The sequence below is a fragment of the Camelina sativa genome, chromosome 15 (genome assembly GCF_030686135.1).
Source record: "Camelina sativa cultivar CO46 ecotype springtype chromosome 15, ASM3068613v1".
Classification (NCBI taxonomy): Eukaryota; Viridiplantae; Streptophyta; class Magnoliopsida; order Brassicales; family Brassicaceae; genus Camelina; species Camelina sativa.
Window position 1 is genome coordinate 10,710,327 of NC_141894.1, and position 27,664 is coordinate 10,737,990.

General features: G+C 35.1%; 4 protein-coding genes and 1 pseudogene across 4 annotated transcripts; 4 read left to right on the forward strand and 1 right to left on the reverse strand.

The window, feature by feature from the left end:
- Positions 1-5,581: 5,581 nt before the first annotated feature.
- Positions 5,582-6,220, reverse strand: LOC147926477 (pectinesterase inhibitor-like; annotated as a pseudogene).
- A 7,851-nt stretch (positions 6,221-14,071) lies between these two features.
- On the forward strand, positions 14,072-14,952 carry LOC147926478 (uncharacterized). The gene is made up of 2 exons (XM_087487648.1): positions 14,072-14,598; positions 14,687-14,952. The coding sequence occupies exons 1-2, from the start codon at positions 14,110-14,112 to the stop codon at positions 14,930-14,932; spliced, it is 735 nt and encodes a 244-aa protein (XP_087343774.1). The 5' UTR covers positions 14,072-14,109; the 3' UTR covers positions 14,933-14,952.
- A 21-nt stretch (positions 14,953-14,973) lies between these two features.
- LOC147926479 (uncharacterized) lies at positions 14,974-17,202 on the forward strand. Its single transcript, XM_087487647.1, has 7 exons — positions 14,974-15,049; positions 15,132-15,239; positions 15,320-15,571; positions 15,652-15,690; positions 15,779-16,078; positions 16,175-16,693; positions 16,771-17,202. The coding sequence occupies exons 1-7, from the start codon at positions 15,047-15,049 to the stop codon at positions 17,044-17,046; spliced, it is 1,497 nt and encodes a 498-aa protein (XP_087343773.1). The 5' UTR covers positions 14,974-15,046; the 3' UTR covers positions 17,047-17,202.
- A 1,689-nt stretch (positions 17,203-18,891) lies between these two features.
- Positions 18,892-20,362, forward strand: LOC147926480 (uncharacterized). The gene is made up of 4 exons (XM_087487079.1): positions 18,892-19,192; positions 19,430-19,526; positions 19,685-20,224; positions 20,341-20,362. The coding sequence occupies exons 1-4, from the start codon at positions 18,892-18,894 to the stop codon at positions 20,360-20,362; spliced, it is 960 nt and encodes a 319-aa protein (XP_087343205.1).
- A 1,307-nt stretch (positions 20,363-21,669) lies between these two features.
- On the forward strand, positions 21,670-25,799 carry LOC104765897 (U-box domain-containing protein 35). Its single transcript, XM_087487671.1, has 11 exons — positions 21,670-22,257; positions 22,382-22,458; positions 22,570-22,691; positions 22,796-23,001; positions 23,080-23,131; positions 23,243-23,657; positions 23,756-23,857; positions 23,957-24,343; positions 24,424-25,182; positions 25,273-25,345; positions 25,464-25,799. The coding sequence occupies exons 1-11, from the start codon at positions 22,074-22,076 to the stop codon at positions 25,481-25,483; spliced, it is 2,397 nt and encodes a 798-aa protein (XP_087343797.1). The 5' UTR covers positions 21,670-22,073; the 3' UTR covers positions 25,484-25,799.
- Positions 25,800-27,664: the final 1,865 nt, after the last annotated feature.

A 27,664-nucleotide genomic window follows, 5' to 3' on the forward strand; every position in this document is an offset into this window, starting at 1 on the left:
TGCAATTTAATTGCAGTTATTATTTATTGTAATCATATATGGTTGTTGCATATAGTTTATGACAATGATCTAACAAAAACTGTTGTAAATATTTCTATATATGCAATATATAGGCGTAATACCATTGCTTATAAGATTGCAATTCATTTTGCATCATTAATTTGTTTGGGATGTTTTGTTTCATACATGCTGATAGCCTTCGCAGCATGGATCGTGGCCTAAAAGAAGAAAACATCATAGTGATGATGTATGATGATATTGCCTTTTCCCCTGAGAATCCTAGGCCTGGAGTTATCATTAATAAACCCTACGGAGAGGATGTTTATAATGGAGTTCCTAAGGTTCTTATTATAATTACTAGATGTTAGCAGAGTACATTAAAATTTAAAGACTACGTAATATGAATTTAACTAAAGTAAATAAATCAAATTTTTTTTTAATGATAATATATTTAGTGTGTAATTAAGTCATATTATATCTTACATGCCATATGCTTTATATTTTTGTAGGTGTAGTCATATTTCAAAATCATTGTGATATATATTTTCATAAAATTTATTTTGTGGTGTAGTTATGCATATTTTTTTATTTAATTATGGTAATAACTTAAAGAGATTTAAAATGTTTAAATTAAGAAAAAATTAAAATAATAAACAGTAGGTTTGCAGTGTCTCATACATATATAACTAAATGAATCTAACCATAGATTATTAGACTAATACATTTTCCAGAAAAAAAAAAAAAAAAAAAAAGCAGCAACTACTTTATTAGGTTATTATCTTAAAGTCTTTAATTGTGTATGGACTTAGATTTATATGAAATGATAATGTTTCATATAGAAAAAATAATTAAACTAAAAAATCTAAGATATACATATAATATATGATATATATATTACATCAAGGAAATATAATGATATTATAGAATTTATAAACTTATGTGAGATTTGAAATATGAGGTTATGAGGGGTATAGTGAGATATATATCTTTCGTTTAATAGATAATACAGAAATCGATGTATCAAAGGTAACTATTTGAGAGTTACAAAAGTACAATTAAGTGCATACTAATACATTTTTAACATCTATACTATTAATTGGGGAGTACAAAACAAGATTTTGGAAAAAAAATAAACATATCATATATTCATGTTGCCAAACAGGTCCAATTGCCAATATAATTAAAACAAATAAATAATAAACAACATATGGTAAATATGAAATTGTATAGATAACATAAAGATATTTATTTTAGTTCTAGATTTTGAGATATTTATAGAAATCTAATTAAATATTTGAATATTATATTTTATTTTAGATTTTTAAAGTTTCTTAAGAAAAATATGATAATTAATTCGGCTTAATACATATGGAAAAAAAAAGTTTATTGTTTGTTAACAAATATGAAAACCTTAATATTCCAGTTCAATAAATTGAGATTACTTTAAAGTTAAGCATATTCCAGTTCTTTAAATTGAGATTTTTACTTATTTTTATTTTTGTAATAATTCTTTAATTAATGTTTGGTTTTAAATTTTGATTGAAAATATATCAATTTTGCAAGAAAATCGTATTCTGAATTTAAAATAAAATTAACTAACCTATATTTTAGGAAATATTTCTAATTTGTTATCTTAATAATCAAGCATTTGAACTTCAAATCATAATCAAATAAAGTTTGTTACCTTAATAATAGTTTTAAATTTTACTTTAATAAAGAAATCAGATTCCAATATACGATCCTAATTATTTGGACTTGCCATACTACTCAAAGTAAAAAAAAATGAATTTTAAATTCAGATCTCATAAGTTAAGCAATTCCAAAATTATATTTTACTGTGATTGGTCGGATATATAATTTTATAACAGTACGCCTTTTGTTTTTGAACTCGGGATCATGTGTACAGCTTAAAAAAAAAAGGCAAATCGGAAATTAACATATATTAAACGTGCAGATCTGTTTGTTAGCCAATATGTTTGAGTTAGGATCATGTGTTGCCAATTCGGATCTGGAAAGCTGATCGAAACAGATTCCAAATCTACAAAACAAAACCAAAAAATTATTAATATAAACATTTAGTATGTCAAAACCATATTAGTATCTCTAACTATTATTAGCTGGAAGCATTAATCGCAAATCATTCATACCAAATAATGCATTTAAAAAAACTAACTATATAGGAATTTGATTTACACCGAAAAAACTATTAATATAAAACATTTAAGGAAACCAAAACTAAATCAATATCCCTAACTATTAGCTATGAGCAGTAATCGGAAATCAAATAATTAGTTTGGATTGTATTTAAATTATTGAATATATTAAACAATTAGGGATATTAAGAAAATCCAAAGAATATTCTGAAATCGACTAAGCTATCCAATAAATATAGTCATCATGTGAATTGAAACTAGGATCTGTATCACTCAGAATTTACCAAAAATCGAACTCCAATATCTCCAGAACCAAAACGTATTCTCAATAGAGATTTATTTTTAAAATAAAAAATGAAGCATGTTTTTGTGGTTTGTTGTTGCTCAAGCTTGTTTTCTTCCGTAGTTTGGTTTTCTTTTGAACCCAAGAGATATCACAAGACAAACACTCAACTTAATGGTGTTGTGTCAGATTCTCTTTTGGGAATATTTTCCAGTTTGAATTTGGACCCGCCGACTGATATTGGGAAACATAACTATTTGGTTGGATTTGTTTTAGTACCCAGGGCTAACACTTTTGTTGGATGTTAAAGTATTTTAGACAAAGAAGCAGAACACTTTGGTTGGATTGGTTTTAGTATTGGAAAAAAACATAGAAACAAGTATGTTTTGGCACCTTTAATCTTGGCTATTTTAGAATCATATGGTGAACATAAAGCCAAATTCTTCTTTAAGATGTTCCTGAGATTAACCCAAATACAAAGTATTTTTTTTTTTTGAATTTATTTTTAACAAATTTAAGTCTCACAATTTTACTTTCATCTGATGATTAAACAAACATAGAACAACCTCAGATCTACAAATTAAATTAAATTGTATACATAAGTTTAGGGAATGATATAATAGCATGCTATTATTTTCAGAATGGGACATGCCGAAAAGAAACATGAATTATTTTCACCCTTAAAATATTTGTGTTTATCTTTAATGGGGTTTAATCGTTTTAATAGTTTTATATCCACTATGACAGAAGGAGATTTTTTGTCCTGAATAAACTTACCATATTTCTCTTACTATATCTTCGTGTAGTTATCTTTACTTATAACAAAAATTAATCTGATCATTCTTTTTGTTTAAGTCGAATTAAAACAAATTAATATAATTCCTAAGAAAAGTATGTTCACAAACTGATTATCAAAATTAGTTTTTTTAAATAAACTCTGCACGTATGTGCGGGTCGATCCCTAGTATTCTATTATATTAAATTAAATTCATTGAGAACACTATAATGATATTATTATGGGAGTTACAAACAAACTTTTATACTTTTTCCAAGTCCTAAAATTAAAACCCATTTAATTTAAAAGTGAGTGCTGGTGGGTCCATAATTTGATTCAAAAGTATAATATGTTATACATTGATCATTTAAAAGGAATAGGAACATCTAATTCTCAAATAAACTTGATTTTTTTTTTGTTAAATCCAACATATGTTAATTTAAATTTAACTATGGAAATTTAAATAATAACTATGAATAGATTAGAAAGACAAGAAATATAAAAGAAATATTTAATTTTTATATAAATAAAATAAAAATTGAAAACAATGTTAAATATATATAATACTTTCTAGATTAAAATATAGAATCAAACTCTTACAACACATATGAGATATAACAACATTTGCTATTGGTGGGAGAGGAGAAAAGAATGATTACATATAAGATGATAATCCAAATAGATAATGGAGATGAATCTTTTAAACTAAGAACAATATAAAATACATATCATGTAGTCTCTAAAATTAAAATTTAGCATTAAAAATTACAATGATATTTTATTTGTTTTTTGTAACCTATACAACAAAAATAAGAAATTGAAAACAAAAAAAAATGAAAAATGATTTGAGGTATTATAGAAGAGAATGAGAGAAGTGGAAGAGAATGGGAGAATGTGAAAATGAGAAAGTAAAAGAATGTCAATATGTGAGAATGAGAATGCTTATTTATATGATAAGAATTGATGGAAGTTACATTTAGAATTATGGAGTTACAATAATAATTTAATGTGTTTGAATAAAATTGAATGGTTGAATATGATTAATGCATAATTTATTTTATTTTCAGTTATAATTTTATTTTAATGTGTGAGTTAAATCCATGTGTTAATTAGGTCTTAAATATTGTTTAAAGCAATTAAATAATTAGAATCAAATAAAAAAATTAGAAAATATTAAATGAAAATCAACCAATAAGGAGAGACCAAAACCTTACTTTTATATATATGATTTGTTACTTTTTTTTATGTTACAAATGGTTCCATATGATATATTTAGCTTTTGTTGGTTTAATTGGTTGAGTTTATAATTAATAAACCAGATGGATAGGACGTTTATAATGGAGTTCCGAAGACTCAAGACTCACTGCGGAGCAACGGTGGATTACGGACTGAAGTATACAGGAGCTCTTGCCAATATATGCAATGTGGGAGTGGATGTGAAGCAAACTGTTTCAGCCATTGAACTACGTTGTTCAAATTTTCAATTGAATGATTTGCAAAATTATGTGATCCGTCTTTAAAACTATCAAAGTTTATTCAATAAAATTCGATGTAGCAAACTGGTTGATGCCTATTTTAACATGGGAAGCTTTGTTTATATCGATGGTAACGCCAAAGTCTTGGTCTTAACTTGTGAATTTATAACACAGAACAGTAACGTCGTACCAACTATACGGTATATATATATGGACGGCTGTACTTACCTAATAATAGATTTCTTCCATAACGTGTTAACCAAGAAAACAGAAGACATAAAAAGCAGAGAGATCAATTGAATCGAATCACACCAGAAAAAAAAAAAAATAAATAATAAGAAACAAGAACAACTGGGTTTCGCTAACCTAGCTTGTTTATTTTTTACAAATAATAATCCATCCTCTAGTTTGTAAAATTTCATTTCAAAATTTATTAAATAATAATCCATCCTCTTGACCATTTAAGCTCTACTCACTTGTCTTTTTCGATACGGAATTCTCACTAAAGTATATATTAGCATTGTTCCTTGAAGCATAAAGGGTTCGCCCAATGGTTGATAATAGATAATTCGCAACATTCTTCCAACTTTGCTTCAGAAAAGAAAAAAAGATATTTGATCCTTCTCTATCAGTTACTGAAAAACAATTTTTGAATTTAAGCTCTGATTTTATTCAAATCAAAGTACTTCAAATATTTTTTAAGATCTGATTCTATTACTTCCGAATAACTGATACATTATACCAAACATTGTATACATAACGGGGATGCTAATTTTGAACTACCGAAAAGGGAATTTGTGTATAATATGGAATATTTGGTATTCTATAATTTAGAATATAGATTGAAGTTTCTATGGTTAAAGACTATTTGTTGATAAAAATGAAAGTATGTTTATTATTCATTACTCCTTTTAAATATCGTCACATAATAGTATATTAAATAATAATAGAAATTTATTAATAATTCGTAAAAAAAATATATGATGATGGCAGCAGTCATATCAGCGATATCATGGACAACTTTGTTATGTCCAGTCAATAGTGAACTCCCGGCAAACTGAACCTCACAATTATCTATTGCCAACACAACATTTTTCATATCAGAGCTTGCAAGAGAAAACTTCACGGCATTAAGATCAGCCAACGACGCCGGTAAAAACCTACGAGCCGCTGCACCATACTCATCAATGCAAGTTTGGTACTTCTTCAAGATTTCACGGTCTGTGTGATGTTCCTAGAGACAGAGATGAGATAAACTAACAACTCATGGACTTTTTTGGAAGTTGCATCGATAGAGATGGAAGCAAGTCCTTTCACGTTTGAGTTCTTGCTTCCATTTCACCTTGTATATTTGATCATCTCACCTTGTATATTTGAGTTCTTGCTTCTAGGGTCAAGATTAAGAATAGAGATGCAGAGTTTTGGATAGAGGTTAGATTTGCAGAGCAATTGTACGAGCTGGTTGAGACAATGCTATTTGGATGTGAATAAACACGAAAAATATAGAAAATAATTTCATGAAATTCTTCATTTTGTGATTAGGAGTGTTTTGAAAGCTTATAAAAAAACTTTAGTGAATATATTAATTCTGGTTTTAAGGTTGGCTATTTATAGGGTCAAAGGCTCTTAAGTTTATTAATTAAGATTCTTTTAAAAATATTTATTTTCAGACTGAACGGATTTGAAATACAAAGAGAGAGACTTGAATGATACTTTTGTATTTACTTGACTGAATACCTTAGGTCTTTACATCTCTTTATATACAAGAGTAGAACAATCTAGAGTTCCTAAAGTAACCTTATCCTCCAGCTGTAGTGAGTGACTCATCAGTTTGAGGTTGCAGAACCTTGAACCTGTTTGGATTGGAGTGGAGCGTCTTCACCGTACTAATGTTCCTCTGTTTTGAAGACGAGACTGCTTTAGTCTTTGTCATCTTGTGCTGACTTTGGATTTGGGCTTCAAGTGATATTGAATTGTCGAGGCCCAACAAGGATGTTGGATCTTTGTCTTCTACACTCTCCCTCAAACTTGGCGTGGGCGACGTCGTAGCAGAGGACATACCAAGTTTGCGTCGAAGATCATCAAACATTGGCCTGGACAATGATTTGGTGAAGATATCAACAATTTGTAGGTGTGCCGGGATATGATGTGTCTCGATGTACCCTAGAGCCACTCGTTCACAAATGTAGTGAAAGTCTTTATTGAAGTGTTTGGTCCTGTTGCGAAGAGCTGGATTTGTAGGGAGATAAACTGCTGAAAGATTGTCACATAAGACCTTTGTTGGTAGCAGTGCGAACTACTGGACTGAATATTTCTAAGTAGTCCACTCCTTCTTCTTGACCAAAACCCTTAGCAACGAGCCGTGCTTTCAGCTTATCCACCTCTCCATCAGGCTTAAGTTTTGTTTTGAAGACCCATTTTGAATCTAGGATATTCATATCTTCGGTTGGAGGAGTGAGATACCAAGTCTTGAGCAGGTAAATCCTTCTTTTCTCTTCCATAACAGCTTCATTCCACCCTGGATGTTTCATGGCAGATAAAATGCCTTTGGGCTCATTGTGCACAGACTTAGCAACAACAAGAGCATACCGAGTGTTAGGCTTGTGTATACCAGCTTTTGACCTGGTCACCATTGGATGTGCATTGTTGATCTGTTCTTCACCATGATCTGCAACAACTTTTTTTTCAACTTCTTGTTCATGATCTGAACCATCATCATCAGACTCCTCAGTACTTGTTTATTGATCATGCTCATTGTTTATATTTACTTGGTCTTTTCCATCTAGAATAGGATTTTGAACCTCAGCAAAAAACGGTTTTGGTAGACACTGAGGAGAAGGACAGACTGGAGTCTCTACGTGAGGATCAGTAGCATGCCAGGCTTTCAAAAGTGGTGTTTTGTAGTGTGGCACCAGATGTTTGTAGTTCTCCTTGAATGGAAGAACCTCCTCATCAAAGACAACATGTCTAGAGATGTAGACTTTGCCGGTTGGTGGATAAAGGCATCTGTATCCCTTGTATTGACTGTGATAACAGACAAAGACACATTGCAATGACCGAGGATCAAACTTATTCTCAGCCAGTGGTCGCAGACATGGATAGCATGCTGACCCAAACACATGCAGAGACGAGTAATCTTGCTTCTGATGAAACATAGTTTTAGAGGGACTTATATTCTTTCGAGCAACAGTTGGAAGCATGTTAATGATGTGATTAGCAGTGTAGAACGCCTCTACCCAGAATTTTTGAGGAGTGTGACTATGAAACATCATCGATAACCCAAGTTCAACCAAATGACGATGCTTTTTTTCTGCAATGCCATTCTGTTGCGGCGTATATGGACATAAAATCATGTGATGTATACCGTTTGCACTGAAATGAGCTTTGAGCTGATTGCTTGTAAACTCTACACCACCGTCACTCTGAAACTCCTTTATACGAGTGTTGAGCTGATTTTCGACAAATTTTTGGAAGGCAATAAAGACTGTAAAGAACTCAGACTTGGCTCGTAGAGGATAAAACCAGGAGAATCGAGAGAACTCATCAACAAAAACCACATAGTATTTAAATCCTTGGTTTGATACAACCGGTGAAGGTCCCCAAAGATCACAGTGAATTCGATCTAGGGGGTTTAAAACACGAGAATCAGAAGCAAAAAAACTTAATCTAGAGTTCTTCCCCATCTAGCAAGGCTCACAAATGGAGGATGTTCTGCTCTTATTGACTTGAATATCCTTGCTTGATTGAAGTTGCTGGAGAATCTTGTTATTAGAGTGACCAAGTCGATGATGCCAAACTTCTTTACTAGCTGCACATTGTCGATTGGAATAGAATGTCTGAAGCACTTGATTCTCCAACACATACAAACCACTACTGCGAGGACCCCTGGACACAACCTTCTGAGTATTTATATCAATAACACATACTTTATTAGAGTCAAAATATACTCCACACGGATAATCATCACAAAGCTTGGACACAGAAAGAAGAGATTTATTTATGTCTGGACAAACTAGGACATCATTTAAGGGAATTGTACCTTTCGAAGAAGAGATGGTAGTTGATCCAGTGATAGTGATAAACAGGATTTTCACCCAGGGTATCAATTCCCTATGCAGTTGTAGTACAAAGGGTTATCAATCCAAATGGTTGTTATGCTAGCAGATAAGATATGATCAGAACAATGCAAGTCAAGCCAAGCAATAAACTCTTCATTCCTTGTGATAGTTGCAACTTGTTAACTCTTCTTTTTGCTCTTTTTAGGCTCTAAAGTACTTGTTTTCATCCAAATGTGCAAATGCAAGAATGCAACACCCTAAATGACCTAAAAGTGAATTCCTACAGTTAATGACCTAAAAATGCTAAGTTAAGGATATAAGCAATGCAAAATATGGACAAAAAATGATGCTAAAAACATGTAAATTAGAGAGTTATCAGACCCTCAAACTTAAATCTTGCTAGTCCTCTAGCAAGGAAGTAGGAGGGTGCGTCTTAAAAACGGGGACTCATAACCTTTATATGCTAAGCGAAGGATTCAAGCTATAGTCCTTAAAGATAGTTTAATGGTGCTAAGATCAATCAACATACATACAAATACTTTTCTATGCTTATTACCATGCATCGATCTAGCTCAACCTCCAACTAAAAGTAAAGAACATCTCTTTCACATTCAATTAACTGTTTGGCGAATTCTTGCAAATGGAAGGTGAATCAAGCTCAATCGGTTTGCAAGGGTAAGACTTTTTAGTAAGGTGGTTTCAAACAAATTCTTTGGGTGGTTTTCTCTCAAAAGAAGGAATGCTAGACAGTTGTGAAAACTATCTAAGATTGAGAACAGTTTGGGCATACAAAACTTAACTCTTGATGATTTACCCTTTTCTCATTCACTTTTTGTTTTTTTTTTTTATCAAACGCCCTAGAATTAAACTATCCACATCCTTGATTTTAACTCTTTTTTTTTTGTAATCCCTAAGCTTTAAACTTTAAACATCTAGCTCTCTTCTCTCTTTTTATTTTTTTTTCTTTTCTTTCTTTGCTAAACTCCTAATATGTATATATATATTTTTTTCTTTCTAGGAGACTATAGCAAGATCTTTTTCTCTTTTTTTTTTTTTAGAGACTTAGATCTAATTGATTATAACCTTAGGGACTTCTTTTCCCTTTTTTCTTTCTTTATTCCTCAACCCAACCCAAATAAACATGCTAACCACCTATCTTTCAAAACCGAATCTATCAGCTAGTTCAAATTCTAACTTAGCTAAAGCAAGAGGCAGTTCTTTGTCGTTCTCAATACTCTCAAGGTTTCACAACCAATAGCACAATGAAAAAAACCTCACTCAACAATTCACAACAAGGTTTGAAAGAAAGGTTTGGGTTCAAGGGTGGGGAAAATCAAATCGGGTTAAACGAAAAGATTGGTAAAAATAGAATGCTAACCCAAGTTTAGAGTTACCATGAGCAAGTATTCAAATTTCATAAGCAAAACAATTTAAGTTCAAATAAAGTCCAATAATATAGAGATGTTCCAATGTTCAAGCAAGTGGAGGAAGCATTCAAAAAACAAAAGTTTCTAAGCAAAGATTTTTCATTTTTTCCCAAAGATTGATCTAGCAATAATGAACTGTGATTAAGGGCTATAGCTTCAATCCTAAGGTTTGATTTTAAACAAGGTAGTTTTAATCATTGTCCCTAAGATGCATATGCAACAATCCTATGTGAAGCAAACTAGACTCAATCCTAATATGTAAATGCAACTACATGAACACTTTTTTTTTTTTTAATTTGTAAATTTTCCAAAAAAATTTGGGTTTTTTCAATATACATAGAAGCAGACTCAAATGAATAAAACTAGCATGCAAAAATTTGAAATAAGAAAATAAAAATGTTATATACATTCTAGGACCCTCCCCCAAACTTAAATTACACAGTTTCTCTGTAAATAAAAGTCTGAAAAAGAATCCAAGAATCACACAAAATAAAATAAAACTAAATGCAATGTTATTTACAAAGGTTGGATGAATGTGGTACCTCATGGGTTGGTGAAGAAGGAAGTCACAACAACGTCCATGCTTCCCAATGCATACCCTCAAGCTTGATCTCAGGTCTAGTGGTTACTGGATTTGGCTCATCAGTGAGCTCGTTGTTGTGTGAGGACCTGTTGCTCGGACCAGCATCCGAGTCATGCATCGGGTACCCCATCGGGTTTGGCATCGGATAGGCTCTAGCTCATTCAAATATCCCCCTAACACTTAATGTTTTTTTTTTTATTATTCCTAGAATTCAAAGACACTAAAGAAAAGAAATCAAAACAACAAAAAAAAAACTTAAGCCATATTTAGAAGGATACCTTTGGGACTTCCTCCCAAGTGAGCTTGTTTAAAGTCACTAAGCTTGACTTTTCATCATTCTCATGCTTTGGAAGATTTATAGAGAGGAGATGAAGTCCTCTCTATTCCCTGAGATTTCATTTTTCTTCTTTTTCCAGGATTAATGCTAAAAGTGTTATTCCTCATCGTTATATGCAGCCCTTGCTTTGCTTTCTTTGAGGAAGAACCACTGACTTTCCCTTGAAGTTTCGTGATTTTCCCACTGATCTTTTTCACTGTAGTTGTCAACTCCCTCACAGAATCCTTGAGAATGTTAGTATTTTGAAGTGCTGACAACCCATCAGATGCGGAATTTCTTGACTCTAGCTGTTGGGGAAGCTTGGAGATTGAATCTGGGCGTTCTGGAAGAGCTGGAGTATGATCCGACCATGGACCCGAACATGAACTCGAACATTGGGTCGTGTTATGGGGTCGTGCTCCCCTTGGAGCTTCCTCATATGCTGCGAAAATCTCTGCTTTTGGCCCATTTACACCCTCAAATACTACATAATGATTTTCACATAAATCCTCCCCATCTTGAACTGCATTGTCCCCAATGATTGTAATGTTTTCTTCATAGGCAGGTAACTCGCTTAAGGTGATAGCATGGATAGTAGCCAACTCCCTTTGATGGAGTATTGATGTCCCTAGGAGTTGTCCTGAACAAGTAGAAGCAGCTAAGCTTTCTAGGTGATGAAGTCTGGAGGTCAAATCTTCAATATTGAGATTAAGGGCATTGTTAATGTAGTCCAGTTTGTTGTTCATCTCTGTAAACAGCCTAGCTGTTTATATAGCTCCATTAGCTTGACCTTGTAGAACTTGCTGAAGCATATTCGTCAGTTCTTGATCTTGAGCAGGGGCCTGCTTGGGATGTTATGGAGGATAGATTTGGACCATAAACTGCTCATCTTCACAGACAACATTTACTTGCTCCTGTTGGGTTAGACGGAATTTATCTAGCTTCTCAAGCTTCTCATTTAAGGCCTTTAGTTCCTTCCTATGCCCTTCCTCAGAATCAACACCTCCCTTTAAGCTGAAATCATATTCCTCACTGTAATTTGCATCGCATTGAGCAAGATTCTCTACTAATTCCCAACCTTCAGCTACATCTCTATTCATGAAACTTCCATTGGAGGCTAGCAGATAAGATATGATCATAACAATGCAAGTCAAGCCAAGCAATAATAGGGGTTTTGTCTAACAACCTAAGGTGAACAAAAATAAGAAAACAAAAAGAACAAAAATCAAGAACAACTCGAAGTACCACACGATGCAGGTGATCGAGTACCTGATCGGGTTGGTGGTCGGGTTGATATAAAAACAGTAAACAATCAAGATACGAAAGCTTCTAAGGATGGGGTAATCGACTCCTAAGTGTTCCTGACCAGTATGGATGTCCTACATGCCTCAAGCAAATATTCCCTAGACAATGAATCTCTAAAATCTTGTTAAAACACTCTTGTGATAGAAACAATCAACCTTGATCACTCCCCTACCTAACTCTCGTTGGAGAAACATGACCAAGCAGGTAGTACAAACCGATTCATTATTGTCAATAAACTCCTTACTCATCTAATCTCTTAGGCTAAGTGAGTAAATCTCTAGCATTGATTGATTCAAGCATTTCATCTACACCTCTCAGTGGTAAAACACCCTAGATCTAATCTTACCCTCTCGGTTTGTTGATAGCATTAAGAACACCAATCTAGAAGGGAATTTATAAAACATAAACAACCAATCTAAGAAATCCTAACCGATCAAGAACACAAAATTGTCTATCCCATCCCTTGAAACTTTGATTCACTACTCCGATCTCATGGCAAAGAACATAAACCCAGAAATAAATAAAAATTGCATAATCATAAAGATGAGAAAGAGATAAACATTTTATTAAAAAGAAGCAATAGCAAAATGTAAACAGAATTCAAGTTGAAAGAAGAACAGAAACATGAAAAGAAATGCTAAGAAAAGAGTAGAAGCGGCTCTCGCCTCTTGTCTCTTGAAAATAGGGCTAAGAGGGGGTATTTATAAAGAAACAGGTTGACCTAGCCATGACAGCGGCCACGTCAGCAGGTATCCGACCATGCTACACGAGGTGGAACTCGAGCTCCCCTTCGGGTGCATGATCGGATAGGTGATCGGATGGTTCCATTCTTCGATCTGGATGTATATACGCTTACTATAACAGGAATAACTTTTGAACCGCACATCCGATTGGCTTCAAATCACCACCTTTGGAAAGATAACTCGATATCCTATAACTTTGATGAAGAACTCAGAAGCTTAATCCCATCGTAAAATCTTCATTCGAGTCGATATTTGCAGGTCTCATCATGAACTCGACCAGGTGCTATGTGGTAATTATCGGGTGGTATGGTCGGGTGCCTCCTTTTTCCTTCTTGATGCTTCTGTGTAAACCCTATAAATGTAACAGTTCGTTCCTTGTGATAGCTGCAACTTGTTAACCCTTCTTTTTGCTCTTTTTAGGCTCTAAAGTACCCGTTTTCATCCAAAATGTGCAAATGCAAGAATGCAAAACCCTAAATGGCCTAAAAGTGAATTTCTACAGTTAATGACCTAAAAATGCTAAGTTAAAGGTATAAACAATGCAAAATATGGACAAAAATGATGCTAAAAACATGTAAATTAGAGAGTTATCAAATAGGGGGGAAGGTTCCATCACCAACCTGAACAGTATCATTCTCGGTGTATGCGGAAGCAGATTGGAGCATGTTGGTAGACGATGTGACATGAGCAGAAGCACCAAAGTCAGGATGCCACTCCTTACCTGTATCATCTGAGATTTGTAGAGACGAGAAAGCCTGATGAGCCTCGGCTTGATAGTTGTTATCAAACCTGTTGTAGCACTACACGACTGCATATTTGACAGACTGTTCTTGTCCAGTAGGTTGAGGAGAGGACTGATGCTGAGAGAAACCTTGACCTCTGCTTGAATAGCCTCCTCTTCCCCTGCTTTGATTGAAACGACTGCCTCTTTCACGCGTGATTAAGTTTCTGTTCTAAGTGATTAATTTTCTGTTTACGCAGGTGAATTAAAATGGGTGGAACTAAAAAGAAGGTTGGAGGGAAGAAGGGTGGAGGAAAAAGAAAGAGAAAGTCTAAGGATGATGACGAACCTGAGTTTATTTGTACTGTGGAGGCCCAACCTGTAGCAACAGAACAGCATGTGGAGGCCCAACCTGTAGCAACAGAACAGCATGTGGAGGAAGAGGAGCATCATTCCGAAGAACCACAAACTCAACAGCAACCAGAAGAACCAGTAGGAGAGTTTGTGTTGTCTGAAGAACATGAGCAGCCTGCTACGCGTAAAAGAAAACGAGGACCAACAAAGATGAAAAACCTAGCCAAGGATCCATCTGTTAGAGTGAAAGTTGATTACAATGTACTTGGAGTAGCGGTTGGTCCAGGGTCAGTCAAGTTGGCATCATATGTAGGGACATTGATGCGAGAACACATCCCTATCAACATACCTAACTGGAAGAAAGTGAGTCCAGATCTTAAAACACTTCTCTGGAGATCTGTTCAGGTAACAAGAATTTTTTTTTGTTTTTAAAAAGTCTCTCAATTGAACATGTTTACTTTTATAGTTATGGTGTGAGTGTAAGTGAATGCAGGCAAGGTTTGAGCTTGATGAAGATTGGCAAAGGATATCTGTGATTCACCAGATGGGACATTTGTGGCGATCACACAAGTCTGTCACGGTGAAGGCTATAAATTTGGCTGCAAATAACCAAGAGAGGATGAATTTGAGACCACCAAATATTGGTCCTGTTGATTGGCAAAAATTTGTCAAACTCAAAACTAGTGCTGCATTTAAGGTAATTACTTGTGATTATAATTGTTTAGTAGTTGATTGGTGATTAGTAATTAACATGTTTCATTATTAGGCTGTGAGTGAGAAATATAAAGCAAAAAGAAAGAATCAGATACCTCACACCACTAGTCGTAAAGGGATCAGCAGACTAACAGAAGAAATGGCAAGCATATATACTACAACTATGTTGTTTATTATTATACATAGTGCTTGTACTGTTACTGAAATTTTGTTTTCTGGAACAGAAAGCTGAAAGTGAAGATCCTTCCAGCGTGACAAGACTAGATGTTTGGATCAAGTCTCGCACCAAAAAGGATGGTACACCAGTAGATACGAATGCAGCTGATTTGATTGTAAGTCTGAATAGAGTTGTACACCAGTAAATAGTGTGTTATCGACTAGTAAAACCTGAAACTGTCTTTATGTTTTTCAGCAAAAAGCAGCTGAAATTGGTGGAAGTGATGCTCCAGCATTTTTAACAAATCCAGATGAAGATCACCTCGCCAAGCTTTTAGGACCTGACAATTCTGGTAGGCTGAGGGCAATGGGTAGAGGCATGAGTAAGACCAAATTAGCTTGTTTACAAATGCAGAGCAAGTGTATGGCTGAAATGGAAGAGCGGCAAGTAAAATTAGTAAAACAGGTCAATGCCTTGGAAAGTGAACTTGGCAGAATCAAGAATCAGGTTAGATACTTAAGAGTTCTCTACTATTCATCAGCCAGTTAGAGTAATATAAATTGATGTTATTTTTGTTTATGTTACAGAGACCAGAAGCTGAAATGGATGAAAACTCAGCTGCAAGAGTAACATATTCTTACTTCTTTTCATATCAGCTAAGTGATTCTTCTTAGTGTCGTTTATGATTCTTAGTTGCTCATGAAATTGTTGCAGAGTGTAAACAAAAGAGCACATCCTAAGTGTGTGTTTGTTGATTGGTCTGACATTGATGAAAATGTTGGTGAGGGTCGGATTCTTTCTTCTGATCCGGATGACATAGTGAATGACTGTCGTCTTGGCCCTTATGATCTCAAAGTGTTAGTTGAAGCTGCATATAAACCAGATGCATTTCTATGGAGACCTGCACAAAAGATCTTTCATATGAAAGAAGCTGTTGGACATATAATCGCATGGCCAACTGATAAGTGTAGACTGGTAGACAACAACATCCAAATGGAAGACATTGCCCCTATGGTATTTATAATTTCTAGCAATGTGTTAGCAATGTATTACCCCTGTCTATAATGCTAATTAATTATATTGGATTTGTTTACTGATTGTGTTTAACAGGGTATACAAGGAAACAAATGTAAACTATTGGATTTGTCTAAGGGTGATGTCATTGTTGCTGAGGGGCGTTGGGAGACACAAGAACCAAGTGCGTTGGTTAACGGAATTCCTCTTGGACCAAAAGCAGTTAAAGTATTTGTGGATTCAGTAAAGCAGCCTGATACATCACTATGGAGACCTACAGCTGAAATGTCATTTCTTGAGGACTGTTTGATGGCTTACGTATCTTGGCCCCTGAGTAAGGTTGATTTTGAAAATCCCTCAACTCCAACTGGTCAGAATGCTACATCACATGCTTCTTTGTCTGCATCAAAGGCCAAGTCTGCAGCCACAGCTTCTAAGTCTGCTACAGAGTCCAAAACTTCAGCAACAGCTTCAAAGGCTGCATCGCAGGCCAAATCTGCATCTATGTCTTCTAAGTCTGCATCTGGTTCTGAGTCTCCTGTTGATGATGCAACGGGTCCAATATCACCAATAAAGAATACTTTACCATCACAGTCTCCTCTCAGGAAGTCTCCAGTAAGTGTTTTCATATGTTATGAAGTTGTTTTTGTTAATTATATGATGACTGATGGTTTATATTGTAAACATGGCAGCGCATTAATAAAGTTATTTCCAAGGAGAATAAGAAGTGCAAGTTGATGGATTTAACTGAAAAGAATAGGGTTGTGGCTGAAGGACGATGGGGAACAAATGATCCAGAACATAAGGTTCACTTTACTCGCTTGGGTTCTAATGCAGTTAAAGTGTGGATAGATGTTGTGAAGGTGAAAAATGTAAAAGTTTGGAGGCCATCCGATGAAATAGAGATTATTGAAGATGCACTTAGCTCCTGCATTGCTTGGCCAGAGAACAAGGTCATTATGTCTTAAACTGATGGTTTTATTGTGTAATGTTAAGTACTTGAGATTGCTTGTTTATTTTGGATGTTCTTGAGACTTTGATGGTAAACTGATGTTCTTGAGACTTTTGTTATGTATTTTGGATCTGAGACGTTTATTAATCAGATTTTATGAGATTTTATAAAACAGGTTATGTGTGCTATAATCACATATCAGAAAATGCTATAAAAGTACAGGTAAACGTTATGATAAAAGAATATACCATAGCACAGTAAACAAGATAAAACAGCATTTCGCAACAGCTATATTAGATATGTATAACATAGCACGAAAAATTAAATATTGTATAAATTTTTGCAAAATTATAATCTTGATAATACAGCAGTTTATTAGAGCTATGCTATAAAACTATAACATAGCACGAAAAAACAAATGTTGTATAAATTTTTTCAAAATTATGATCTTGATAATATAGCAATTTCTTAAAGCTATGTTATATTTTTATAACATAGCATACGTAATAAGTGCTATTGTATATGGGGTACATATAATAACAGTGCCCTAAAACAGCGCTCATGAAAACGCTATCAAAGACCTATGATAGCGTTTTTCTCTGGTTAACAATGTGCATATTTGTTGTAGTGCACGTTGTGTAGACAAGTACTGAGGATCGCAAGGATTTGTCTTTTGAGTGTTGAAGACGAGATGAGGCGTAGTCGCATCTGTGTTCTCAAAGACTGGAGCTTGTTGTCAAACCCTTGAACCTCAGAGATAACATCATTGAAAGTAGGAGATGGAAGTTCCCTTAGAGAACTTTGTACCACTGTCGTAATCGGGTCGTATTCTCTGCCTAGACCATTGAGGAACCCAAATATCTTCATATATTCATCAACCAGTTTCCCAATGGAGCTAAGAGAGTCGTAAATGGTTTTGAACTCTCGACAGTAAGCAGACAAAGACTTATCTCGTTTTGACAGCAGCTGGAGACTTCGACGAAGAGAGAACTCCCTGGCAACACTGCTCTTGTTGAAGTTCTCGGCAAGGCAGATCCAGATCTGACGAGAAGTGGCTAGATTGTAGACATGACCGAGGACTTCTTCTGACAGAGTACCGAAGAACCAAGATCTGACAAGCTGGTCAGTGCAGAACCAAGCTTCATATTCAGGATTCGGGACTTCGGTGTTGACTTCACCGTTGACGACAAGACGTGTTTGGGCTGGAACCGTGAAAGCTCCATTGATGAACCCAATGAGCTTCTGACTAGACAATAAGGACTCAAAATGTGTCTTCCACAACAAGTAGTTGGTGTCGTTGAGCTTCAGTGTAACAGAACTTGAGACATGAACATTATCCGGGAAATGATAAGTCGCCATTGCTTCACCCGTGAAGGTTTACAAAGGCTCTGATACCATGAACGGATTTGAAATACAAAAAGGGAGACTTGAATGATACTTTTGTATTTACTTGACTGAATACATTAGGTCTTTACATCTCTTCTTTTATATATATATATATATAAGAGTAGAACAATCTAGAGCTCCTAAAGTAACCTTATCCTCCAGCTGTAGTGAGTGACTCATCGGTTTGAGGTTGCAGAACCTTGAACCTGTTTGGATTGGAGTGGAACGTCTTCACCGTACTAATGTTCCTCTATTTTGAAGACGAGACTGCTTTAGTCTTTGTCATCTTGTGCTGACTTTGGATTTGGACTTCAAGTGGTATTGAATTGTCGAGGCCCAACAAGAGTGTTGGATCTTTGTCTTCTACACAGACTAGCTAACATATATAGAATGTAATATGAAAATTAAATAAATAAAAATTAAAACTAGATTATACATTTTTCGATTTTACTCGCCGTCTTATGGGTGGCGGAGTATGGTTTCTGCTCGCTCTCTGGTTAACAAAGGACTTATTAAACGGGTAGAATCAGGGGCTTCCATTTCTGTATGGACTGACCCCTGGATCCCTGCTCAATCCCCGAGACCAACACTGAGCACAGGGTCACCTTCTGACCCTCTGCTCCGAGTTTTAAATCTTATTGACAGGAGTTCTAACTCCTGGGATATGGCTCAGCCTACGGTTACGTTTGTACCGGAAGATGTTGCCATAATTTCTGCCTTACCATTGCGACAACCGGATAAACCGGATTTGCTGGGATGGCATTTTACCAAGTCTGGTAAATATTTGGTAAAATCAGGGTACCATACTCTTCGTTTGAATACGACGGCTTCCGCTAAGTCAAAAGTATTTGGACCAGATATTATACCTCTTCAGGCCTTTGTGTGGAAGCTCCGGTGTCCACCAACTCCGTCATTTTTTGTGGCAAGTTGTATCGGGTTATGTGGCAGTTACCGCTAATCTCCGGAAACGTGGTATGAGCTGTGATGCAATGTGTGTTCTATGTGGTTTTCAGGAGGAGAGATTAATCATACTCTCTTTGAATGTCCACCAGCTAAACAGGTCTGGGCTTTGTCGTCATTTCCGACGGCCCCAGGTGTTTTCCCTTCGGAGTCTGTTTTCACAAACATGGATTTCTTTTTTTGGCGGTTTAAAAATGTACCAACACAGGATTTATATCCATGGATTTTGTGGTATATTTGGAAAGCTTTCAATGACAAACTGTTCGGTAATCTGGATTCAAACCCTCTAGCAATCTTGCGACTGGCAGGGATGAGGAGAAAGCATGGACTTTAGCCCAAACACAGGATATGGTGTTACCTTCGGATATTACCACTGCGGCTGGTCTCTGTGGTAGTGATAGAGTAGGGGTCCCTCGGTCTTTGACGAGTTATATGTGTTTTGTGGATGGTTCTTGGAAAGCAACAGATCGTTATGCGGGTCGAAGATGGTTTTGCACATCTCCCTTGGGTGATGGTCCCACTATGGGGGCTGCCAACCTTTACCGTAGTCTATCCCCTTTTCATGCTGAGATTGAAGCCCTTGTTTGGGCTATGCGCTGTATGATTGGAGCGGATAACCAATCTGTTGTCTTTCTCACCGACTGCTCCGACTTAGTGAAGATGGTGTCTTCGCCTTCCGAGTGGCCAGCATTTACGCTTTATTTGGAGGACATTCAGGCTGATAAAGAGGAGTTCGCGTCTTTCTCCTTAGTCTACGTCCCTCGTTCACAGAATGGTAGAGCGGATAATTTTGCGCGGCGTGTTCGCACAGTTCCGCATTTAATTACCAATGTAAACAATGTCCCTTCGTATTGGCTCATTGAAGCTAATCTTATTCTCTGTTGTCAAAAAAAAAAACACACGAGATGTATGTTTTATTTTTAAAACAACATTTTATGGTTATCTAAATATTTATGTTTAACAGTTATGCATTGCTTGTCTTTTAAAGTTACTCATTAAAAACTTGTAAAATGTTTTGGAAATTGTTGATTTATCATAAGTATCAAAATAAATTGTATATTTTTCTGGTCAAAGATCATTAAGGAAAAGGAACCTTTTCGTTGACTAGTAAACTAGCATCCCCTTTATAATAAAACGGAAGTACACAGTATTGTTTTGTAAACTATATAATTTTAATAAGTTGGTTACAAATATGTTATACATTAATGATAGATTAATTGGTTACAAATAGGTTATACCAAAATTTTTAAAGAGAATATTCTACAGAATCATATCATCTAACTTACCATATTAATTGACTTTATTAAATTATTCATCAAATAAAATCTTTTGATTAACTTAACATATTAATTTATTAATTATCATTATACTTCACCTCTCTTTTTTATATATGAGTCTATTTTGTGAAACAAATAAATTATCATATTATTTATTATAATTAAAAATAGTTTTATTTCTCGATATACCATATGTTGATTTTTTTTAAACAAATATAAATTGTTCAATCTATAAAATATTCAAGCTTTAGTAATATTATTCTTTAGAAATAATGTATATTGAACTAAAATTTTTATTGAGTAACGGGTCAAAATTTGAATTTTTAAATTCAAATTTACAAAATTATGTCTTATAATATCATTCGTCATGATGTAGAATATACATTGTTAAAATAACTTCACATATATAACCTAAGACAACATATTAAAATGTTATTTTAAAATATAAAATATACAAAATTTTGTATAAAATAAAATTTAACCAGTGTTATAGCACGGGTACTTATCTAGAATCATTAACAATATAAAATTTAGAGAATAAGTGTCTTTTTTCAAGCAATCATATTTAGCATATGATTTTATTGCATAATGTTTTATCCAAAAAATCTTTTAAAAATAATCACATAAATTATATTTTATATAAAATTGTAATATAAATAAAATAAATTTTAATCTGTGCTCTTAGTCTAGTTTGCATATACAGTAACAGCCTCAATTGCCTTTATTATTGTGATCGAATGTGTTTGACTGGATAAATCCGAGGATATGAGTATACATGTATATAGATAGATAGCAGTTTTTGTAATCGTTATTATAACATTTGTTAACATAGCGGTTTTTACTTTGTATTTCTAGTATGCGACTTTTCAAAGTAAGAATAATTTGAACAAGCACGACAAAATTAGAGAATAATCTCATAGACGTATTAATTTTGTTATTTGATATCAATGAAATTTAATAGAAAACATTTGTGAAACTGTATAACTTTTTAAGTTGGCGTGATGGTACATGAATTTATTGTGCAATAATAAGAATAGTTCTTTAAACCGACTGGTTCAGCTCTTCAAAATCGAAAGCTTAACACGGAACAGATGATGATTGATGTGAGACAACCTTCAGTAAGTGAAGAAGACTTGGAAGATATATATATATATTCTTCATTCTTTGCGGACCCGAAGCTGTCGGAGAGAGCTATGGAGACAAAGATGATGAATGGGTGGTCGAATGTATCCATTTTATTGTTCTTCACTTAAACCACTGAATCGAAATTTTCTAATTTTGGGAGAAGAGGAATTTTTGAAACACCTAATTTAGGAACACCGTAGATTACTTTTGTATTGAGAAATGAGATATCCTCTAGGAAGATTTTTAGTGAATCGAGAGATAGAGATTTCGTTGGAAACACTAGGGTTCTCAATCGATGAAGGCTCAAAAGGGAAACAACTCGAAGAAGAAAAGTTCGAATTCTGGGTTAGTTGCAGTAGCAGTTGATAATAACAAAGGAAGCCAACATGCTCTCAAATGGGCTGCTGATCATCTTGTCTCCAAAGGTCAAACCATTATCCTCCTCCATGTCATCCTCAAATCATCATCATCTGATTCAGGTCTGTTGATGTTATGTTCTTTATATTACACAAACCCCATCTTGGTGTTGTTGTTGTTGTTCTAGGTGTTGAGGTTGTTGCAGATTTAAAGTTTCTTTTGTGGTGCGCATATGGGTTTTTGCAGTTGAGATTTCTGCAGAGAAACATAAGCAAGCCGAGAGTCTTTTTGTGACGTTCCATTGCTACTGCAGTCGAAAAGAGGTAAATAAAAACCTCATCTCTGTTCCGTGCTTACAAAGCTTTGTTTCTAAGGCGAACCCATGAATTGGGTATAGCAAAGCCTCTGGTAGTTAATAACTGTTTCCCCTATAGATACAATGCCTTGACGTTACACTTGAGGATGACAACATAGTCAAGTCCCTTACGGAATATGTTTCCTCTGGCATCATTGAGAATTTGGTTCTTGGTGCCCCATCGAGGCATGGATTCATGAGGTGATTTATAATATAAAAATTCTCTTCCTTCCTATATCAAATTTGAGAACTTCTTTTCTATTTGTCTCCTTTTTTAAGTGTTTATTTTCTATCCAATCATACAGAAAATTTAAGATTTCTGATACACCGAGCAACGTAGCGAAAGCAGCACCTGATTTCTGTACAGTTTACGTCATTTCCAAGGGGAAGATATCATCAGTCCGCTATGCCTCACGAGATGCTCCTTATCGGTCTCCTCTTATGGGTCAAATTGAAAACCACTCTGAAATCTGTAACTACGAAAAGTTCAGGAACACCATGAGCTTTAGAGGTACAATTATCATTACATAGTTTTCTTTGGGGCTTAACACATGTAGAACTGCACTCATCTTGATATTGTTACAAACAGATAGGACTCCGGCAAGGTCTTCGACTGCTAGCTCCTTTGAAGATTATGGAAAGTAATGTTTCATGAGGGTCTTTTCTCTTTGCCAAGAAACACTGATCCTACTTTTTAAGACGACAAAAACCTTATCTTTTTTTTCTTTCATTTGCGTTAATATCATCGACAGGTCACCTAAGGCGAGAACATCAAATTACCCAAACTCATTCTATGATTTGTCAGACTCGGAGAACGACATATCATTTGTTTCCTCAGGCAGGCCAAGTACCGCAAGCTCAGGCCGACGAAGTACCACAAGCTCAGGCAGACCAAGTACCACAAGCTCAGGCAGGCCAAGTACAAGTACTGGAAGGTCTGACATATCTTTCGTGAGCTCAGGGAGGCCGAGTTTAAGCACTACTGGAAGCCCTTCCTTCATCTATGACTTTCCTGATTCTTCTGGTTTAACTCCAAGAATGTCAACAGGCTCTGGACACTCTATGCGTCTAGGAATCAGGTTTAATGACACTAATATCCAACATGATTTCTCCTTCGTCTCACAAGATAGCGGTCGGTCCTCTTGTTCTTGTTCGCCACAAAACTTGGTAAGTTGCGTGTGATTCGTTATAGTCTTATAGACAGCAGCAATACATGTTTTCCTACGTGAATGGTTACTATATATATGTTTTCCTGAAATGTACAGGAAGAAGTCGAAGCTGAGATGAGGAGATTGAAACAGGAACTGAAACACACAATTGACATGTATGGATCAGCTTGCAGAGAAGCCCTAGCAGCAAAGCAAGAGGTAAAATAATAGTATTAAAGTAAAACCGTCCCTGTGACTGTGAATAAGATATTCTTGAGCAGTGTTGACTGAAGGAATTTTTTTAACTTGGGATCAAAGGCAAAGGAGCTCCAACGTCAGAAAATGGAAGACGAAGGATGGGTGCAAGAAAGACAGATATCGGAGAAATCTACAAAGTCAATATTGGAAAAAGAGAGAGCAAACAAAGCTGCCATGGATGCCTCTGAAACAGCAAGCAAGATAGCAGATCTCGAAACACAAAGAAGAGCCATAGAAGCTGCAGGATCTTTCTCGGATTCCAATTTGAGATATCGGAGGTATGTTATTGGTGAGATTGAAGAAGCCACCAACTCATTTGACAAGGCTAATAAGATAGGCGAAGGCGGCTATGGTCCTGTTTATAAAGGTTATCTTGATCATACCCCTGTTGCTATTAAAGTTTTGAGACCAGATGCAGCTCAAGGAAGATCTCAATTTCAAAGAGAGGTAAAGCTAGCCTAAATTCATAAAATAATCAAAATAGGAATTTGGATTAGATGTTTGTTCACTATTGATAATTGTTGCAGGTGGAAGTTCTTAGCTGCATAAGACATCCGCATATGGTGCTACTTATTGGAGCATGTCCAGAATATGGAGTGCTTGTTTATGAGTATATGGCCAAAGGCAGTTTAGCTGATAGGCTCTATAGATATGAAAACACGCCACCACTCTCATGGGAGCACAGGTTCCGAATTGCAGCAGAAGTTGCGACGGGTCTGCTCTTCCTTCACCAGACGAAACCAGAGCCTATAGTGCACCGTGATCTGAAACCTGGAAACATTTTGATTGACCAAAACTACGTAAGCAAAATAGGGGATGTTGGACTAGCTAAACTAGTGCCTGCAGTTGCTGAAAACGTAACGCAGTGCCACGTCACATCAACTGCTGGGACTTTCTGTTACATTGATCCGGAGTACCAACAAACTGGAATGCTCGGTGTGAAGTCTGATGTCTACTCCTTTGGTATCTTGCTTCTCGAACTGCTCACTGCCAAAAGACCAACGGGTTTGTCTTATACCGTTGAGCAAGCGATGGAGCAAGGCACATTCAAGGACATGTTAGATCCAGTAGTGCCTAATTGGCCTGTGGAAGAAGCTACTTCTTTGGCAAAGATTGCACTTAAATGTGCACAGCTGAGAAGGAAAGACCGGCCAGACCTCGGCAAAGAGGTTTTACCAGAGCTCAATAGACTGAGAGCTCGTGCAGATGCGAATATGGAATGGATGATGTTCAACTTAAGCAGAGGCCTAACACCAAATCATAGCCAAGTCTCCTTGCCACCAGTTGTGAGTTTTGAAAATGATCTTAGCAATTTCAACATTTTGTATCTAATCCTCATCTTATATTGAAAATATTTGAAAATACTTCCGCTGCAGGATGAACTCAGCGTATGCTCGGATAGCTCTAATACACATTCAAGCACTTTATCTGACACAGAGAACAACTCAGGTACATTAGAGAATCCTAAACTTCCCACCTCAAATGATTAGTTTCAATCATCTTGTGTAACATTAACATGTGTTTTGTCCATCAAATCTCACATTTTCCATTTTTTTTTTTATCTCAGACCAAAACGAAGAGGGTTAACTGACATTATTGTCTCTGTTGAAAGACATGGAGTGAGGCCATTCTTGTCTTCTTATTTTCTCTCTAAGCCATGGCCATTCTTGTCTTTTTAGTTTGTTAAAGCTATGTAATTATAAAAGTTGTATGTTAACAATGTATAAAGTCGTAAAGAAGAAAACAATAGAGGGAAAAAGATGAGTAGGTTAGTTATAATATCTCTGCAAGACGCAAATCGTTTTTAAAACTATGGCCTTGAACGGCACCTGATTTTGGTGTAGTTTTTGGCTTTAGATTCTGTAAAATCAACTTTCTATGCCATTCACAATTTTGAGAAAAATAGATTTTTAAAAATTTAGGAAAACCAGATTTTTCAAGATTTTAGCCATTTATTCATAAACTATAAAACCCACATTTTGTGGGTTTTTCAGCGTGCCTTTTTTTTTTCTTTTTCTAATATATATTTATTCTAATTTCTTTAAATTTTAAGACAAACTAAAACTTTTTTTTTTGTGCGATGAACAAACTAAAACTTTTTTTTGGGTGCGATGAACAAACTAAAACCTATTATATGGGTATTTTCTAAAGACTTGCATACTTTTTATTATTAAACTAATCTTTTTTGTATACTTATTTACTATTATAAAAGAGCAACCTTTCATACCTGTTTTCTACACTCACATAAATTTCATTCCCATCGGATGAGTGCAAACATCTCTGCAAATTAAGCTTGGATTTTGCGGTAAATTTTAGTCTAACACCATTATTTAATTATATCAACACCATTTATTTAGAAACTTTTATTTTGTTGTTAAGATGTTTACATTATAATTTATTATAGGTATGGCTTATCGTGAACAATCATCAAATGCGAGAGAGGTACCTATTTAGTTGATATATTTATTTTCTAGTGATGTCTATCCTACTGTAGTACAAAATTATCTTGACTAATTATGTGTATGTAAATAAATAATATGATATAAAGCCGAAGCTTCAATGGACCGATAGTATGGTTCATCATTTTCTTGAATTATATGAGACTGAGATGGAGCTTATTAATTGGCGTAGTGACCCTCTAAAGAAAGAGAGTAAAGCGAGAATTAGAAAAGGATTTCAAGAAGCCACTGGTCACGATCTTGAATGGCTTCCACTAAAAAAGAAGACAGATGTTTGGTGCCTCGGGGTTTTGATCTTGGAGCTTTTAACAGGTAATTTTCCAGAGAATTACCTAAGCCAAGGGTACGATGCAAACATGAGCCTCGTGACTTGGGTGAGTAACATGGTTAAGGAGAAGAAAACGGGTGACGTGTTTGACAAGGAAATGTTTGGGAAGAAGAACTGCAAAGCAGAGATGCTAAACCTTTTGAAGATAGGGTTGAGTTGTTGCGAAGAAGATGAAGAAAGGAGGATAGAGATGATGGATGCAGTGGAGAAGATAGAGAGGTTAAAGGAAGGAGGAGAGTTTGATAATGATTTCGCATCCAATAACGTCTTTGCTTCTCGGTTAGTAGACGACGATGACTTTGCTTTCGCCACAAATCGATGATGAGTTGATTGAAAAGTTTAAAACAATTTGTTGTAATCTTGATGCAAAAGAAAAGGATTGATTAATTTTTTTTTGTTTTTTGTTCATTGTTATGTAACTTCTCCAGCTTTCTAAAGTCTATGTAATTTGTAAATCCTTTTCGCTGAGTTTTGAAAGTTTACTCCTTTCCAATCGCAAAAGGTGGTAAACACATTCGTAATAGCCATCACTTGAGAGCGAATCTTATTTGTGTGAGAATTAAAAAAATTTCTCGGGATTTTAGATTTAGGGCTAAAAAGTTTGGATTTCCTATCTATCCTCTTGCCACAAGTTATGAGTATTGGACATTATCTTACCAATTTCAACATTTCCTATCCATCATCTTTGTTAACTTAAATTGAAAATATTTGAAATGCTTCCGTTGCAGGAGGAACTGAGTGCATGCTCGGGTAGCTCTAATACACATTCAAGCACTTTATCTGACATATAGAAGAACTCATGTGCATTAGAGAATCCTAAACTTCCCACAAAGGATTAGTTTTTAATCATCGATTGTATGTACATATTGTGGAACTCGTAAGTAGTAAAGAATTAAACAATAGAGGAAAAAGATGAGTAGGTTTGGTTGTAATATCTCGCAAACTCATTTTGAAAATTATGGTAGACGAAGTGTGAACCGC

Excerpts from the sequence above, each read along its gene's own strand:
- LOC147926478 (XM_087487648.1), top strand. The coding sequence starts at position 14,110 with ATGGGTGGAACTAAAAAGAAGGTTGGAGGGAAGAAGGGTGGAGGAAAA. Across the intron at positions 14,599-14,686 it reads TTCTCTGGAGATCTGTTCAG|GCAAGGTTTGAGCTTGATGA; the intron begins GTAACAAGAATT and ends AAGTGAATGCAG.
- LOC147926479 (XM_087487647.1), top strand. Across the intron at positions 15,691-15,778 it reads ATGAAAACTCAGCTGCAAGA|AGTGTAAACAAAAGAGCACA; the intron begins GTAACATATTCT and ends AAATTGTTGCAG. Across the intron at positions 16,694-16,770 it reads CTCCTCTCAGGAAGTCTCCA|CGCATTAATAAAGTTATTTC; the intron begins GTAAGTGTTTTC and ends TAAACATGGCAG.
- LOC147926480 (XM_087487079.1), top strand. The coding sequence starts at position 18,892 with ATGGTTTCTGCTCGCTCTCTGGTTAACAAAGGACTTATTAAACGGGTA. Across the intron at positions 19,193-19,429 it reads ATGGCATTTTACCAAGTCTG|GAGGAGAGATTAATCATACT; the intron begins GTAAATATTTGG and ends TGTGGTTTTCAG. Across the intron at positions 19,527-19,684 it reads CCAGGTGTTTTCCCTTCGGA|GGATGAGGAGAAAGCATGGA; the intron begins GTCTGTTTTCAC and ends TGCGACTGGCAG.
- LOC104765897 (XM_087487671.1), top strand. The coding sequence starts at position 22,074 with ATGAAGGCTCAAAAGGGAAACAACTCGAAGAAGAAAAGTTCGAATTCT. Across the intron at positions 23,002-23,079 it reads GAACACCATGAGCTTTAGAG|ATAGGACTCCGGCAAGGTCT; the intron begins GTACAATTATCA and ends TGTTACAAACAG. Across the intron at positions 23,858-23,956 it reads CCCTAGCAGCAAAGCAAGAG|GCAAAGGAGCTCCAACGTCA; the intron begins GTAAAATAATAG and ends TTGGGATCAAAG.